Genomic DNA, 14,056 nt, shown 5'->3' on the forward strand with positions numbered 1-14,056 from the left:
GTCCCTTGATGTGTTTCAATAGGTCGCTCAAATCAGTTCAAGGGTCAATGATCAGCAGTTGGCTCAGTCTGTTGTTAATGAGAGAAAGTCAGAGAAGTTGGTTCCATGTAGCCACCTGCTGATGATAGCTGGTTGTTGGAGCAAATGATAGCCCATAGGCAGTAATGTTCATACAGAACAGCTAGAGAGCTGGAATTTACATGATGGAGTACAGTCTTGTGAAGCCTAGTGGGATACATTCTTGAGGTCAGTTCAACTGAAATGAAGGACCATGATGTGCTGGTGATGGGAGCTCAGGAAATTTCAGGTGCAGCACCTGCTTAATGGAGGCTGGTAAAAAGCTGAAATTGTAGCAGTATTTGGGGACTTGCAAGTGGTCTCAGGAATTTTGGGAACGCAGCCTTGGAAGTAAAATAAACCTACCAGGAAATGAGCAGTTGTTGTTGAATGAGTTCCAAAGCTAGATCTTCATAAATGAAATATTGGCAGCCTTGTGAAAGTTTGAATGAGATTTGGTGACAGTGTCAATAAAGTCTTGGCATGTTGCTGAGAATTCTGTGGAATCTGTCTTGACCACATCTGCTAATTGATGTGTTCTCTGGGATGTTCAGCTACAGTTTGTCTGCCTCACGTTCATTCTGAATGTTAGAGTATAAATTGCATTATATCGTAGATTATATTATTATTCTAACTTTGTACAGTCAGTTTTATTTTGTTTGTTCAAAACTGTGCGATCATGCAACTTTATTCTCCTAGAAAGTACGAGACCTTAAACTTCACCAACTTTAAGCAAAACGTCATTTATCTCTAACCAGATTGTAACATGAATTTGGTGGATTTATGCTGGATTATTCGAAGATGGTGACTTCTGACTCCAAATATGTGCTTGCAAGCCAATCATCATGTTGGACACTTTGATGTCCATTTTATCCCTACACATTACCATTGACTTTCTAGATTGCAATACTTTTGCTTAACAACTCCAAATACTATACCACTGTCTGGTAGTTTTTTTCTTTTGTTTTCTTTATTCATTCACGGGATGAGGGCATCGCTGGCTAGGCAGCATTTATTGCCTATCCCTAATTGCCCAGAGGGCAGTTCAGAGTCAACCACATTGCTGTGGGTCTGGAGTCACATGTAGGCCAGACCAGGTAAGGATGGCAGTTTCTTCCCTAAAGGATATTAGTGAACCAGATAGGTTTTTCTGACAATCGACAATGGATTCACAGTCATCATTAGATTCTTAATTCCAGATATTTATTGAATTCAAATTCCACCATCTGCCATGGCAGGATGTGAACCTGGGTCCCCAGAACATTATCTGGGTCTCTGGATTAACAGTCCAGCGATAATACCACTAGGCCATCGTCTCCCCTAAAGTATTGAACAATAATTGGTATAAATCATAAGGCTACTTACGTTTCTTCAAAATGGGACACAATGGAAGTAAATGGTAAAAATGGAATGAATTCATGGAATTTTAGCATCTTTTATTCATAGTAATTTTCTGAAACCAGTATTAAATGCTAGATTTTAGTATTTAGTGTTTTCGTAACAGATAAGCATAATATACATTATGGTTATCTTATAATTTTTAAGCTGTCTAGAACATCTGCCTCATTAGTTGGTTTACCAATAGGATTTGAAATAATGGGTTTTGCTTGCTTTAGTCTTTAGTTTTGGCAGAGGTTAGATATATCATTTTACAGATTAAAGTAGAATCAAGAATGATTAGTCTTTAGACAATATAAATTGTACATGATGCTGATAACTATGTTAACGCATACATTTCTGTGTGTATGTTTAATAATAATGTCTTATTTATCAATGCTGAAATAAGAAAAAAACACAATTGATATTTTTCAATATTGTTTACATGTTATTTAAATGCATTCTTCTCCGATAATTTTCTGTCTGTTGTAGGTTATGCGCCAGTTACAGGTATGTGCCATCCAGTCCGAAGTTGCACTCTGAACCATGAAGATGGCTTTTCATCTGCATTTGTTGTTGCTCATGAAACCGGTCATGTGTAAGTGTCAAATCTTATGGTTCAAATACAAACTTGAAAAGCACAAAAGCACATGATACTATCAAGAAGAACATTGCTTTAAATATTAGAACACCAGGCATCATATAGCAACTTTTATGCCGAAAGACATTGAATAATACTTACTCAAGGAAAAAAATGTAAAGGAGCCAATCTTGAGTCATGAAGGGAGAGTTGGGAAAGAAGAAAGGAAGAAAGAATGAATGAATGAACGAACAAAGTTGTGATAATTCTTAAAGGTGGATCAGAGTGTCGAAAGAAGCAGAGAGGGTTTGTAGGTAGTTGCAAAAAGTGGGACTGAGTTACAGACTCTTTTATCAATCTTCGCTGTCAAGGATCGGGATTGTATAAAAGGCCAGAAGCAAGGGACTACAGAAGGTGAACGAAGAAGCAAGACTGAAAGAATTTGCAAAAGTAGATTGGGAAATAAGATTAATTATTTAGATTTTAATGTATCATGGACGGAGAGCCAGTTTAGGTCAACAGGCAGGGATTAATGAGGAAATAGGACTGGATGGTAGACAGGATATGAGCAGTGAGATTTTGAGAAGTCTGGGAGCGTGGACAGCTGGTAGGGCAGTATTGAAAACTTAAGTGCAGAAATAACAAGAAAATAGGTAAAGATTTCAGCAGCGGTGGTGGGGTGTAAAGTTGGTGAGAAGGTGTGTAATGCTGCAAAATTCTAGTCCACTGTTGTTGTATTCGTTTTAGGCAGCCCCTCAGGATCAAAGGTGATTTTCCTCCACTCTGGAGTTATAGGTCCCGAGATGACTAATTAATCCAATGTTGCATCCACAAAGATGGGGTAGGTGGTGTTTGAAGAGGAGGTTGGTTTCTGCATGCTCCTCCTGCTGTTTGCAATAGGCCTCCGCCAGGGAGGAACAGAGGAACGTGAAATGGTTAGCTTCTTTGTGGATGCTTCTATTCCAGTTTGAGTGTTTTGGGGCAAGAGAGTCCCATGAGTTCATGGAGGTATTAAATCTTTTAGGAGGCTTTGAGGATGTCCTTGAAATTTTTCCTGTGCCTTCCTGATAACTATTTGCCCTGATGAGGCTTCGAGTAGAAAGCTTCTTTAGGAAGTTTCAGATACTTGGGTGATGAAACCTGTCCAATGCAGCTGATGACTCTAACCATTGTCTTAATATTGAGGATATTGGCCTGAGAGAGGGTACTGATATTAATGTGACTGACCTGCCATTGAATTTGTGGGATTTTGCAGAAGCATCCTGGTGATATTTATTTAGGGATTTGAGGTGTCTACAGTACGTTGCTCATGTCTCTGACACAAGAAGAAGGGCAGATAGAACTACTACCAAATAGACCATAAGCTTGTTTCCAGGTTTGAGGTCTTTGTCATCAAATTCCTAGTTTTTAAAGCAGCCAAATGTTGCGCTGGCACACTGGAAGTGATGTTGAATGTTGTCGTTGATGTATCTTCCATTGACAGGAGACTGTTTACTCTACCTTTCTCATTGGCCTTGACTTTATTCTTTGATTTATCACATCTCTCAAATTTGATCATTTGCCCCACCATTTAGTTTGAAATCCTGTCTACTCCCCTAGTTATCTGGTTTACAAGTTCAGGTGGAGTCTGTCCCATCGACACAGATCCCACTTACCCCAGTGCTGGTGCCAGTGCCCATGAACTAGAACCCACCAGTCTTTGAGCATGTCTGATTCAGAGACTTGTTGAAACTCATTGCTAAGAACCCACTAAGTTGCATACAGAAATATTTAAAAGCCCAGAACACAATACTAATGTGGGTTTCTTTTTCTCCGACAATTCCATTTAAAATAGGAAGTAAGTTGTACTGGAATGCAAATATATGATGTGGTAGAAGCAATGTATTTTTCAGTGTTTGCAGTACCCTTGGCATACTGACAGTGCCAAGTCCAATGGGTTCAGCTTCCTGTGGGTCAGCAGGATGCTAGTAAATTTGCGGATGACACCAAAGGGTTAGTAAATTTGCGGATGACACCAAAGTTGGTGGAGTTGTGGATAGTGCGGAAGGATGTTGCAGGTTACAGAGGGACATAGATAAGCTGCAGAGCTGGGCTGAGAGGTGGCAAATGGAGTTTAATGCGGAAAAGTGTGAGGTGATTCACTTTGGAAGGAATAACAGGAATACAGAGTACTGGGCTAATGGTAAGATTCTTGGTAGTGTGGATGAGCAGAAAGATCTCGGTGTCCATGTGCATAGACCACTGAAAGTTGCCACCCAGGTTGATAGCGTTGTTAAGAAGGCGTACAGTATGTTAGGTTTTATTGTTAGAGGGATTGAGTTTCGGAGCCACAAGGTCATGTTGCAGCTGTACAAAACTCTGGTGCGGCCGCACTTGGAGTATTGCGTACAGTTCTGGTCACCGCATTATAGGAAGGATGTGGAAGCATTGGAAAGGGTGCAGAGGAGATTTACCAGGATGTTGCCTGGTATGGAGGGAAGGTCTTATGAGGAAAGGCTGAGGGTCTTGAGGCTGTTTTCGTTAGAGAGAAGAAGGTTAAGAGGTGACTTGATAGAGACATACAAGATGATCAGAGGATTAGATAGGGTGGACAGTGGGAGCCTTTTTCCTCGGATGGTGATGGCTAGCACAAGGGGACATAGCTTTAAATTGAGGGGTGATAGATATAGGACAGATGTCAGAGGTAGGTTCTTTACTCAGAGAGTAGTAAGGGCGTGGAATGCCCTGCCTGCAAAAATAGTAGACTCGTCCACTTTAAGGGCATTTAAATGGTCATTGGATAAACATATGGATGATAATGGAATAGTTTAGGTTAGATGGGCTTCAGATTGGTTTCACAGGTCGGCGCAACATCGAGGGCCGAAGGGCCTGTACTGCGCTGTAATGTTCTATGTTCTATGTTCTATGTTCTAGTAGCAGAATTTTGCTATCTGCAGCGAGCACCCTTGCAGCCAAATTACAACATACCAACTGTTAGACTTGTTGCTGATTCTGGCTAAAGTTTAAATATCAGCTAACATGGACCTCACATATAGATCAAACTGTTGCTTAGATCAGTATATTTCACACTCCCATCTCATCTCCCACATTACAGTTGCTTGAAGGAAACGATTATCATTTATATAGCACCACCCAAGATGTCCCTAAAACACTTTACAGCAATTAAGTCCTTTTTGATATAAAAATGAAAAATGCTGAACAGACACAGGAAATCGTGCAGCATCCATAGAGAGAGAAAACAGAGCTAATAATTCAGGCCAAACTCTGAGTGCATCAAAATACTTTTAATGTTTAGAAAAAAGTGTAGCACCCAACTTGCACATAGCAAAGGCCTACAAACAGCAATCAGATGATGACCTGTCAGTTTAGTGACTTTAGTTGAGAGATAAATATTGACTGGGGCACTGGAACACTCCCCTGTTCTTTGAATCACGCTATGAGATCATTCTCATTCTCCTGTGAGGACTGGCAGGGTTTTGCTTTCACAACTTGTCTGTATTACGACCTGTCCAGCAGCATTCCCTCAGTACAGCATACATAATCAGAGTGGATTATATTCCTAAGTGTCCAGAGTAGAGTTTTAACCCATGATTTCCCGACTCAGATGTGAGCCAGGCTGACGTATAGGAGAATCCAGAAACTTTTGTTGTCTCCATGAGGATAAAGGTGAGTCACCTGTCTCGCTGGCAGCACTATGTCTGGTAGCTCTTGGGCTTCAGGGCAGGCAATCCTGACGGGGTCAGTTAGGGGAAGATTGTTCATCCATGTACAATCAGCAGTGATATTCAGGATTGCTGTGAAATGATCTTCTAGGCTTTATATTAAGTATTTTATTTGGTTGTGATTTCTAATGGCCATTTGATAACAGCTGGTTAGGCCAAATATATAGGCAAATGTCCCACTTTCAGGAAGGGGTTTCAGACAAGGATTAGGCTTTCTTTTTGCACATTTATAGGACAGATACCTGTTGCTCTGGGAATAGTAGGATGGGGATGGAATTGGACATGAGGAATGCCTTAGGGGATGGGTAGGTAGTTAATGATGTGCATTTAATATGATAGGGTGAGAAATTCCATGAGGTCTCTTTGTGAGAATCCCTCCAGAAAGCTCAATGCAATTTGCACTTAGCCAAAAAAAACAGAAGATTCAGCCAATAGTCATGTCTTCACTTCAACTTTGCAGTGACTGTTTTAATGATGGGTACTTAACTTTATCTCGTGATTGAACACACAAGCCCCATTTTTAATTCTTCGGTCAGGAGCACTGAGGTGAAGAATTTTAAGCTGTACGAATCTGACATTTAAAAGTGGTTGTTCGCACTCTCCCATTTTCAGTCAGCCTGGTGGTGGGGGAGGGCTGCGGGGATGTGGGCTGCATTCAGAATTGGGCCAGACCTACCCAAGGAGAACTGCAGAGGCTGCCTGTTACTGAGGCAGGCTGAGTGCAAAACCTGCCTCAGTACAGCACAATCCAACAATTAAAACAAAACAATACAATATAAATCATTCCTCAATTTCTGACTGCTCACAACCCCGCACCTTCCCTCCCACCCCCGAAATCCAATCCCTTTCCATGTTCCATCCATGCCATTTAATGTCCTCTACTTATCCCCTACGGCCCACAGTCCTACTATGCCCATCTACTCATACCCATGGCTCCTATTGCATTCTATGTCCATCTTGTCATACCCCACGGCCCTTAAACCTGCACACCAACTTCATGCCTGATCCAAGCCAGGCACCCATCCCTTTCACCTACCATGCCAACTCACCTAGTATCCACAGATTCCCATACACACAGGGAAAAAAAATAAAAGTTCATTATCATAGACAGCTCTTAGTTGAGAGGAACACATTCAGATTTTGGCAGATCTTGAGACTACTTGACACTTGACAATAACGGGTTCTTGACAGGCCTTGACAGGTTTGACAGCTCTTGATAGGTTTGAAAAAATATTGTCACTTCTTGACAAGTTTTAACTTGTCAAGAATATGTTTGAGGGGTTTTTCTCCACCACCCCCCCCAACCCTCTCCCAACAAAGGGTACTTTTCAACCCCTTGCCAACCCACAAACGAGGATGCGGGCCCTCACCAATGGATGCCTGTTACCCTAGGAGTAGAAAAAGTACCCTTTGTTGGGAGGGGGTTTGGGGTGTGGTGTGGGAAGACCTCTCAAACATATCAAACCTGTTAAAACTTGACAAGAAGTGGGATACATTTTTTCAAGGGGACCTGGGCCCCCTCCAAAGGATGCCTGACCCCCAACCCCCAAGACGTCCTGGGATCATAATCACTGGAGTGGGTAGCGTAGCTTTCCAAAGCGATATTCTGCCTTTCCAAAAGATACACATTGCTCTGAATTGGTCTGTCGTGTTCGCTTTAAATTCTTTGCTGCTAAGTTTCTAAACTGGGATTTAAAAGGTGACAAATGACCACTTTAATGCTAGCCATCTCCGTGAAACGTGAATGTGTGATGCCCACACTGACTGCTTTCCACCCCTGCAAAAATGGTGTATTTGGGGGAGGGACTTGTGATTTTGGGCTATTTCTAACATTTTTGCCACAGTGAAGAGCTCTCCAACTGGCAGAAATCTGGGCCATACAGTGAACTTAAAACAATGGTACAAGTCCATCTTTTTATTCTATTGTAGTGATCGCCTAACTTTGTATTTTCCTATCTACTAGGCTAGGCATGGAACATGATGGCCAAGGCAACCACTGTGGCGATGAGATCAAAATGGGAAGTATCATGGCACCACTGGTTCAAGCTGCATTCCATCGTTTCCATTGGTCCCGTTGTAGTCAACAGGAGCTGAGCCGATACTTACAGTAAGTGGAAGGTTGTTGTGGTCTCGCAATGGATAAAGTAGCAGATGTATGACCTTCCTCCAGTCAAATATAGAGAGTTCAGTAAGTCTAGCCCAGCATTACTCACAATGTTCTTTTTGAAACAAATGTTATGTGTGTTTACTGTGTTCAAAAATATTTCAGAGTGATTTGCGTTATGGTTAGCGTTGCTTTCCTGTTCTCTATCATTACCTTCAGAATAATGTTACCTTCTGGCAGAGAAACAAGCGCTAGCATCCGTTTTTCCTTTTTATCTTTGTTCCCAGAAAGAGATCATAGAGAGAAAGGAAAATGATGCAAAAACACAGGAAGCTTTCACATGCATTTTACTACTGTTCTTTCTTAATTGGCTGGACCATACCCTGTAATTCCCTACTTAATACCTTTGGGGAGCACTATGAGCCCAGGAACTGCGATGGTTTAAGGGGGCTTAAAAGCCATACAAAAGCATAAAAGGCACATGATCCAAACTTTGGTCAGAGACAGGTTTTAAGGAATGACTTAAATGAGGAGACAATAGAGATGCCAAGACATTCAAGAACAGAATTCTGGACCTTAGAGGCTAATGCTGAAAGTGTGACCACCAATGGTGGAGAAACTACTGTTCAGAGGCATAAGAGGCTAGGATTGCAGGAGCACTGAGATATTGGAGGAGATGTTTACAAATTTCCGACAGTCTGAGGCAGTGTTGCAATTTGAAAATAAGAATGAGAAATTAAAGTTGAAATGTAATCTGTTGGCCAGTCAAATTATTGGATTAATATTTGTTGACCCAGCTCCTTAGCCAACATTGGGTTCTTCCACTGAGTCCAAAATTTGACTATCAAGACAAAAAGACTCCACTTTAATATAAAACCATTGTAAGTGTATACCTTTTGAAGCTATTACATTTCACTATTGATAGCCCCCATGGCAATCTTCCAATGGCAGGTAGCTTTACTGTTGGCACCCTGTGCCCATGATTATAATTCAGCTTGTTCAGAGAATGGATCAGGACCACAGCAGGAACATCATGGCAGTTAGACATCCCAGCCTGTTACATTTCTTAATGGTGTCATGGAAAATGCAAACCTTACCTTGCTTAGTGTATATTAAATTGATTGTGGTATGTTGAGCTATTGTTTTGGCCTGCTCAGTGAAGGGGACTGACAGGAACCCCTAGGGTAGTGCTGGAGCAGATGGAATACTTTTCTCAGTAAATCACATAGCCTACCATGGCCTAGAAGTAATATGCAGTTCAGGTTCTCAAGGCCTGTAAACCTTGCCCACTCTGTAGCGCCACTGGAATCTGCCTTTGTTACAATCACTGCCTTCCACTGGCAAATAGGATCCTCCCGGGAGCTGGCATTGTGCATGTGATGACCTGACCTAGGATTACAGTGAGGATGGGCAGGAAGTGAAGAATGCTGGCCATGCTATCATTATTACTTAGGGTCTAAATCATAAAATTTTACTCAGATATTTTACATCTTCTGGCTGGGCAATAACTTTGAGAACAAATTGTTTAAAAATATTTTTTCATTGCAGTTCATATGACTGTCTACGTGATGATCCATTTGAACATGACTGGCCATTGTTACCACAACTTCCAGGCATCAACTACTCTATGAATGAACAATGTCGCTTTGACTTTGGAATGGGCTATATGATGTGCACAGCAGTAAGTGTGATCAAAGCTCTTTCAGAACTATACAGCATGCATCAGATGCACTCCATATTTGGTGTAGAATTTCTATGGGTGCTACTTTCCTACTGCAACTTATGCAGAACCCTGAATGATCTATTGCTAACAAAAGAATGAAGGAAGCCACTTGTAAAGCTCTATAAACTTATCAATATCTGTATATACCATTTATAAACACAACTGCATGAAATGGTAAAATAATCTGAAGCCCTGAATTAGGATGAACAAGCCAAAGCAATTCTGAGAATCTTGCCAGTTACTGTTATTTATGTTGTCTTGTTCTAGTCAGTATATTCAAATCAGTAAAATTGTAGTGGTATCCAAGTTGCATGTCATCTATTTAACCCAGTTTCTTGAAATTTTCCTCCATTTACAGGCCAGATGAAATTGGCAAATGTGGAGAACCTAGGGAAATTTTAAACCTTTATATTTTCCAGCTTAAAAGCTGCAAAAAAGTTTGAAATTTCTTACACAAACTGGCATAAAATGCTTGAAAAATGAGGCATTACGCAAGTATTTTCTGAAAGTACAATGTTAAAACTTCAATATGGTTTGATTTAATCCCCACATTGTTGCTCACTTTTAAAACCTTTCCTAAAATTTATTTATAATGTTATGATCTCAGTTGAGACCAGAAACTTCACAAAAGAAACAAAATCCTAGTTATTTACTTAAAGAATGAAGTCACAAGATTCCATGGTTTGATGCAAAATATTTTTTACTGTATGAGATTCAAACAAAACAAGCCATATCTAATACCTTGGGTAACCACCTATTCTATAAAACCCAGAATCAAAGAAAAGCATGAACATACAAGCAAACTGTAGTCAATTACAAACCATAAATCAAACATTAAGTGGTAGATATAACTAAGACAGATTTACAAATCACCTCAGAAGCCCATCCAACATATGTGTCATTAATCTCAGCCACAAAGTCCTTCAAACTTGTCTTATTCATAAAGAATTTCAGTTCCTTGTAAAGGTTTGTCTGATCCTTCGGCAACAGCAGCCCACAGCAATCCAAACATGGATAGAGTTTTCACCAAAAAAATGACACACATCTGCCAAATCTCGTCAACTCTGCTCATGATTGTCTCGAGGGTGGATGTTATTTTCATGTACTAGAGACAACTTCAGCAACTCCATACTTGCCACTTCATAGCTGCTGGATCTAGCTTCATCTTCTTCAGCCTCCCTATACTGCACAGTGGGATCATCACCTGAGCTCTCATCTATCTAGGTTCTTAAATATGGTTTCAACAAGCTTCGGTCTCCCCAGAAATCCTGGTTCCATCTCAGTTTCAATTTAGTTTCCTTAGAAACTGGAAGTGTCAGTTTCCTTTCTCAATCAAGGTCTGAAAAGATACAAAATTTGAAACCATAGATTCCATCACAATAAAACATTGGTAACACAGTGTGGAGCTGGAGGAACACAGCAGGCCAGGCAGCATCAGAGGAGCAGGAAAGTTGATGTTTCGGATTGGGACCCTTCTGCAGACTCCAGCATCGGCAGCTCTTACTATCTCTGATTGAGTTATGACCCCACTGCGAAGCATTTCTGAAGAAGAGTCCCGACCTGAAACGTCAGCTTTCCTGCCCCTCTGATGCTGCCTGGCCTGCTGTGCTCCTCCAGCTCCACACTGTATCATCTCTGACTCCTGCATTGGCAGTTCTTACCATCTCACAATAAAATCTATTAGGGCAGTAGATAATCTTGGATAATAGCATGCAGTTAGTTGAGTGATTAATTGTAGAGGTTCCTAGATTAAGAAATTTTGAGCAATCACGCTCCAGTTTCTAATAATGAGAGCATAAATGTTCCACAGCACATTTCATGAAAAAAACATTGCGTTAATTTTTTCAGTGTAGAGTTGAAAGTTATTGAATTTCCTTAGTAATTAGCAAATCTAAACAAATTACACTGTTCTGGTCCAATTGGCAGCCTTGTCCCAAGATTCAGGTGCTGATTCTTTTTCCAACATTGCATCCTGCTTTCTGTAAAACATACAGAACTGCTAAGCATGTACATACAACCTCTATGCTTTTGTAGCAGTGCTGTACATTTTGAAGAAAACCAAAGTGCCTGACTCTGAGACTTTAGTACATTATCATTGAACTATTTGTAAGGATATATTAACTATAAGCAGAACTTAAATTGTACCTGCGTTACGCAATGTCCTGTTAAGAAGTAGGAACCACCAAGGGCCAGAATACCAAGTGCGCTCAAGGTTGTACCTAAGTTGTGCACACCTTTCTGGAGAATATGCATTGTGAGCCACTTCCATTGCCTTTCTGGATCGGAACCGTTATTGGAACAGCACCAAGAGACTACAAAACTGCAATTATATGTCTGAAAGATACCTAGTCACAAGGAACAAATTCATTTCACTTCCAAACCATCAAATTATACTGTTATAAGTGTGCATTTCTGACAAGACTATAAATGTGAAGACTCTTAATTACAAACTTGTACACAATATAAAATTCATTTTGAATAAAATTCAGCAAAGTGCAGTCTGTATAATCGTCAGCTGGGCAATTTTTGGACATTCATATCCTTCAGCAATTTTCTATCTGTGCCCACTTTAAATGAGCATAAATGATTCACTGCATAAGCTTAATGATCTGACTATAATTAAAAGGATGTACCAAGCCATTATTATGCAATTATCCAATTCTTCAAAACCTTTATTTTGATGTGAGAGTACTGCAGCAGCTCATTTTGGGAGGAAGTTCAAAATTACGTCTGTCAATTTTGTAAAATGAAAATTAGAAGCACTTAATATTGTTATGACCGGATGAAGAGATGAAGTCAACTTGATCATTTGCAATAAATATTTTAAATACTTTGATACACAGCTATCACAGTTATATTAAAACATAGTTGGCTAGAAAATGAGAGAGCAAATTACCAAAGTTCACTTCAGTGAATGAAAAAGGAATTTTACAATCTTCTAACCCCAACAGAAAATAATAAAATCATGATGTCAAACATACAAACAAATACAGATAATAAGCTAGTCTAGGTCATGGTGACCGTGGCAAGTATTGTTCAAAAATCTCGCTTGGATCACTCATGTCCTTTAGAGAAGGAAATCTGCTGTCATCACCTGGTCTGGCCTACAGCTAACTCCAAACTCACCGCAGTGTGATTGACTCTTAACTGTTCTCTGATCTGATCTAGTCAGCTACTCAATTCAAGGACAATCAAAGGTGGGTAACAAGTAAAGGCCATGTCCCATGAACACATTTTTAAAAGTTTTAAAAGAAGATTATGGACAGGGAGAATAAAGGTTATGCAGTTTAAAATTCTTTGGAGCCCATAAAGTGAAATAATCTGAGAACACTGGTGTTTAATTGATAACTGGTATCCTCAGCAGTGGCAAAGTTTGTAAATAAATTTGAGTTCTCGATGAATGGTTGTTTCCCCAATTTGTGTTTTACATGAGTGTTGCTTTCCAGGAGAATAAGGGAATCATAAGATTGTAAGATATAGGAGCAGAATTAGGCGATTCAACCCATTGAGTCTGCTCCACCATTCAATTAATAATGGTATGTTTCTCAACCCCATTCTCCTGTCTTCTCCCTGCAACCCCTGATTCCCTTACCAATCAAGAACCTATCTATCTCTGTCTTGAATACACTCAATGACTAAGCCTCCACAGCCCTCTGTGGCAATGAGTTCCACAGATTAACTACCCTCTGACTGAAAAAAAGTCCTCCTCATCTCAATTCTAAAATGTTGCCCCTTCACTCTGAGGCTGTGCCCTCAGGTTCTAGTCTTTCCTACTAGTGGAAACATCTTATCCATGTTCACTCTATTCAGGCCTCTCAGTAATCTGTAAGTTTCAATCAGAGTCCCCCTCAATCCCCCTTGAGAACAGACCGAGAGTCCTCAGCCCCTCCTCATATCACAAGCCCTTCATCCCTGAGATCATTCTTGTAAACCTCCTCTGGAGCCCTCCAAACACCAGCACATTCTTCCTCAGGAGCTTCACTGGGTTGATTCCAGGGATGAAAGGGCTGTTGTATGAGGAGCGGTTGAATAGCTTTGGCTTGTACTACCTAGAGTTCAGAAGAATGAGGGGGGTGGGGAAACTGATTGAGTTATATAAAATGCTAAAGGGGATTGATAAGGTGGATGTTGAACAGATGCTCCCCCTCTTGTGGGACAACCTCGAAGAAGAGGTCATAGATATGCAGTGAGAAGAGGTAGGCTTCAAAGTAAGACGAGGAGAAACTACTTCTCTCAGAGGGTTGTGAATCTGTGGAACTCAGTGCCCCAGAGTGCAGTGGAGGCAGAATCAATCAACAGATTCTAGAAAGTAATAGATATGTTTCTGATGCAAAGCAGGATTAAGGACTTTGGGGGACAGGCAGGAAAGTGGAGTTGAGACCAGGATAAGATCAGCCATGATCATGTTAAATAGTGGAATGGACTCAAAGAGCTGAATTGCTTGCTCCCGTTCCTAATTACCATGTTTCTATACAGTGCCCAAAACTGTTCAT

The 14,056-nt window shown here is 40.5% G+C and overlaps 1 protein-coding gene across 2 annotated transcripts in view; it reads left to right on the forward strand.

Annotated features, from left to right (window-relative positions):
* The window catches only part of LOC109916643 (A disintegrin and metalloproteinase with thrombospondin motifs 2-like), a 223,251-nt gene that overhangs the window by 168,841 nt on the left and 40,354 nt on the right, over positions 1-14,056 (forward strand). For both annotated transcript variants that reach the window (XR_007263412.1, XM_048603996.1), the window contains exons 7-9: positions 1,927-2,032; positions 7,700-7,843; positions 9,389-9,521. Coding sequence is in view for 1 of the 2 variants with exons in the window: in XM_048603996.1 (XP_048459953.1) it covers positions 1,927-2,032; positions 7,700-7,843; positions 9,389-9,521 (383 nt within the window). In the remaining variant the exon portion in view is untranslated. The remainder of the gene's footprint in view (positions 1-1,926; positions 2,033-7,699; positions 7,844-9,388; positions 9,522-14,056) is intronic.

The sequence above is a fragment of the Rhincodon typus genome, chromosome 12 (genome assembly GCF_021869965.1).
Source record: "Rhincodon typus isolate 14 chromosome 12, sRhiTyp1.1, whole genome shotgun sequence".
Classification (NCBI taxonomy): Eukaryota; Metazoa; Chordata; class Chondrichthyes; order Orectolobiformes; family Rhincodontidae; genus Rhincodon; species Rhincodon typus.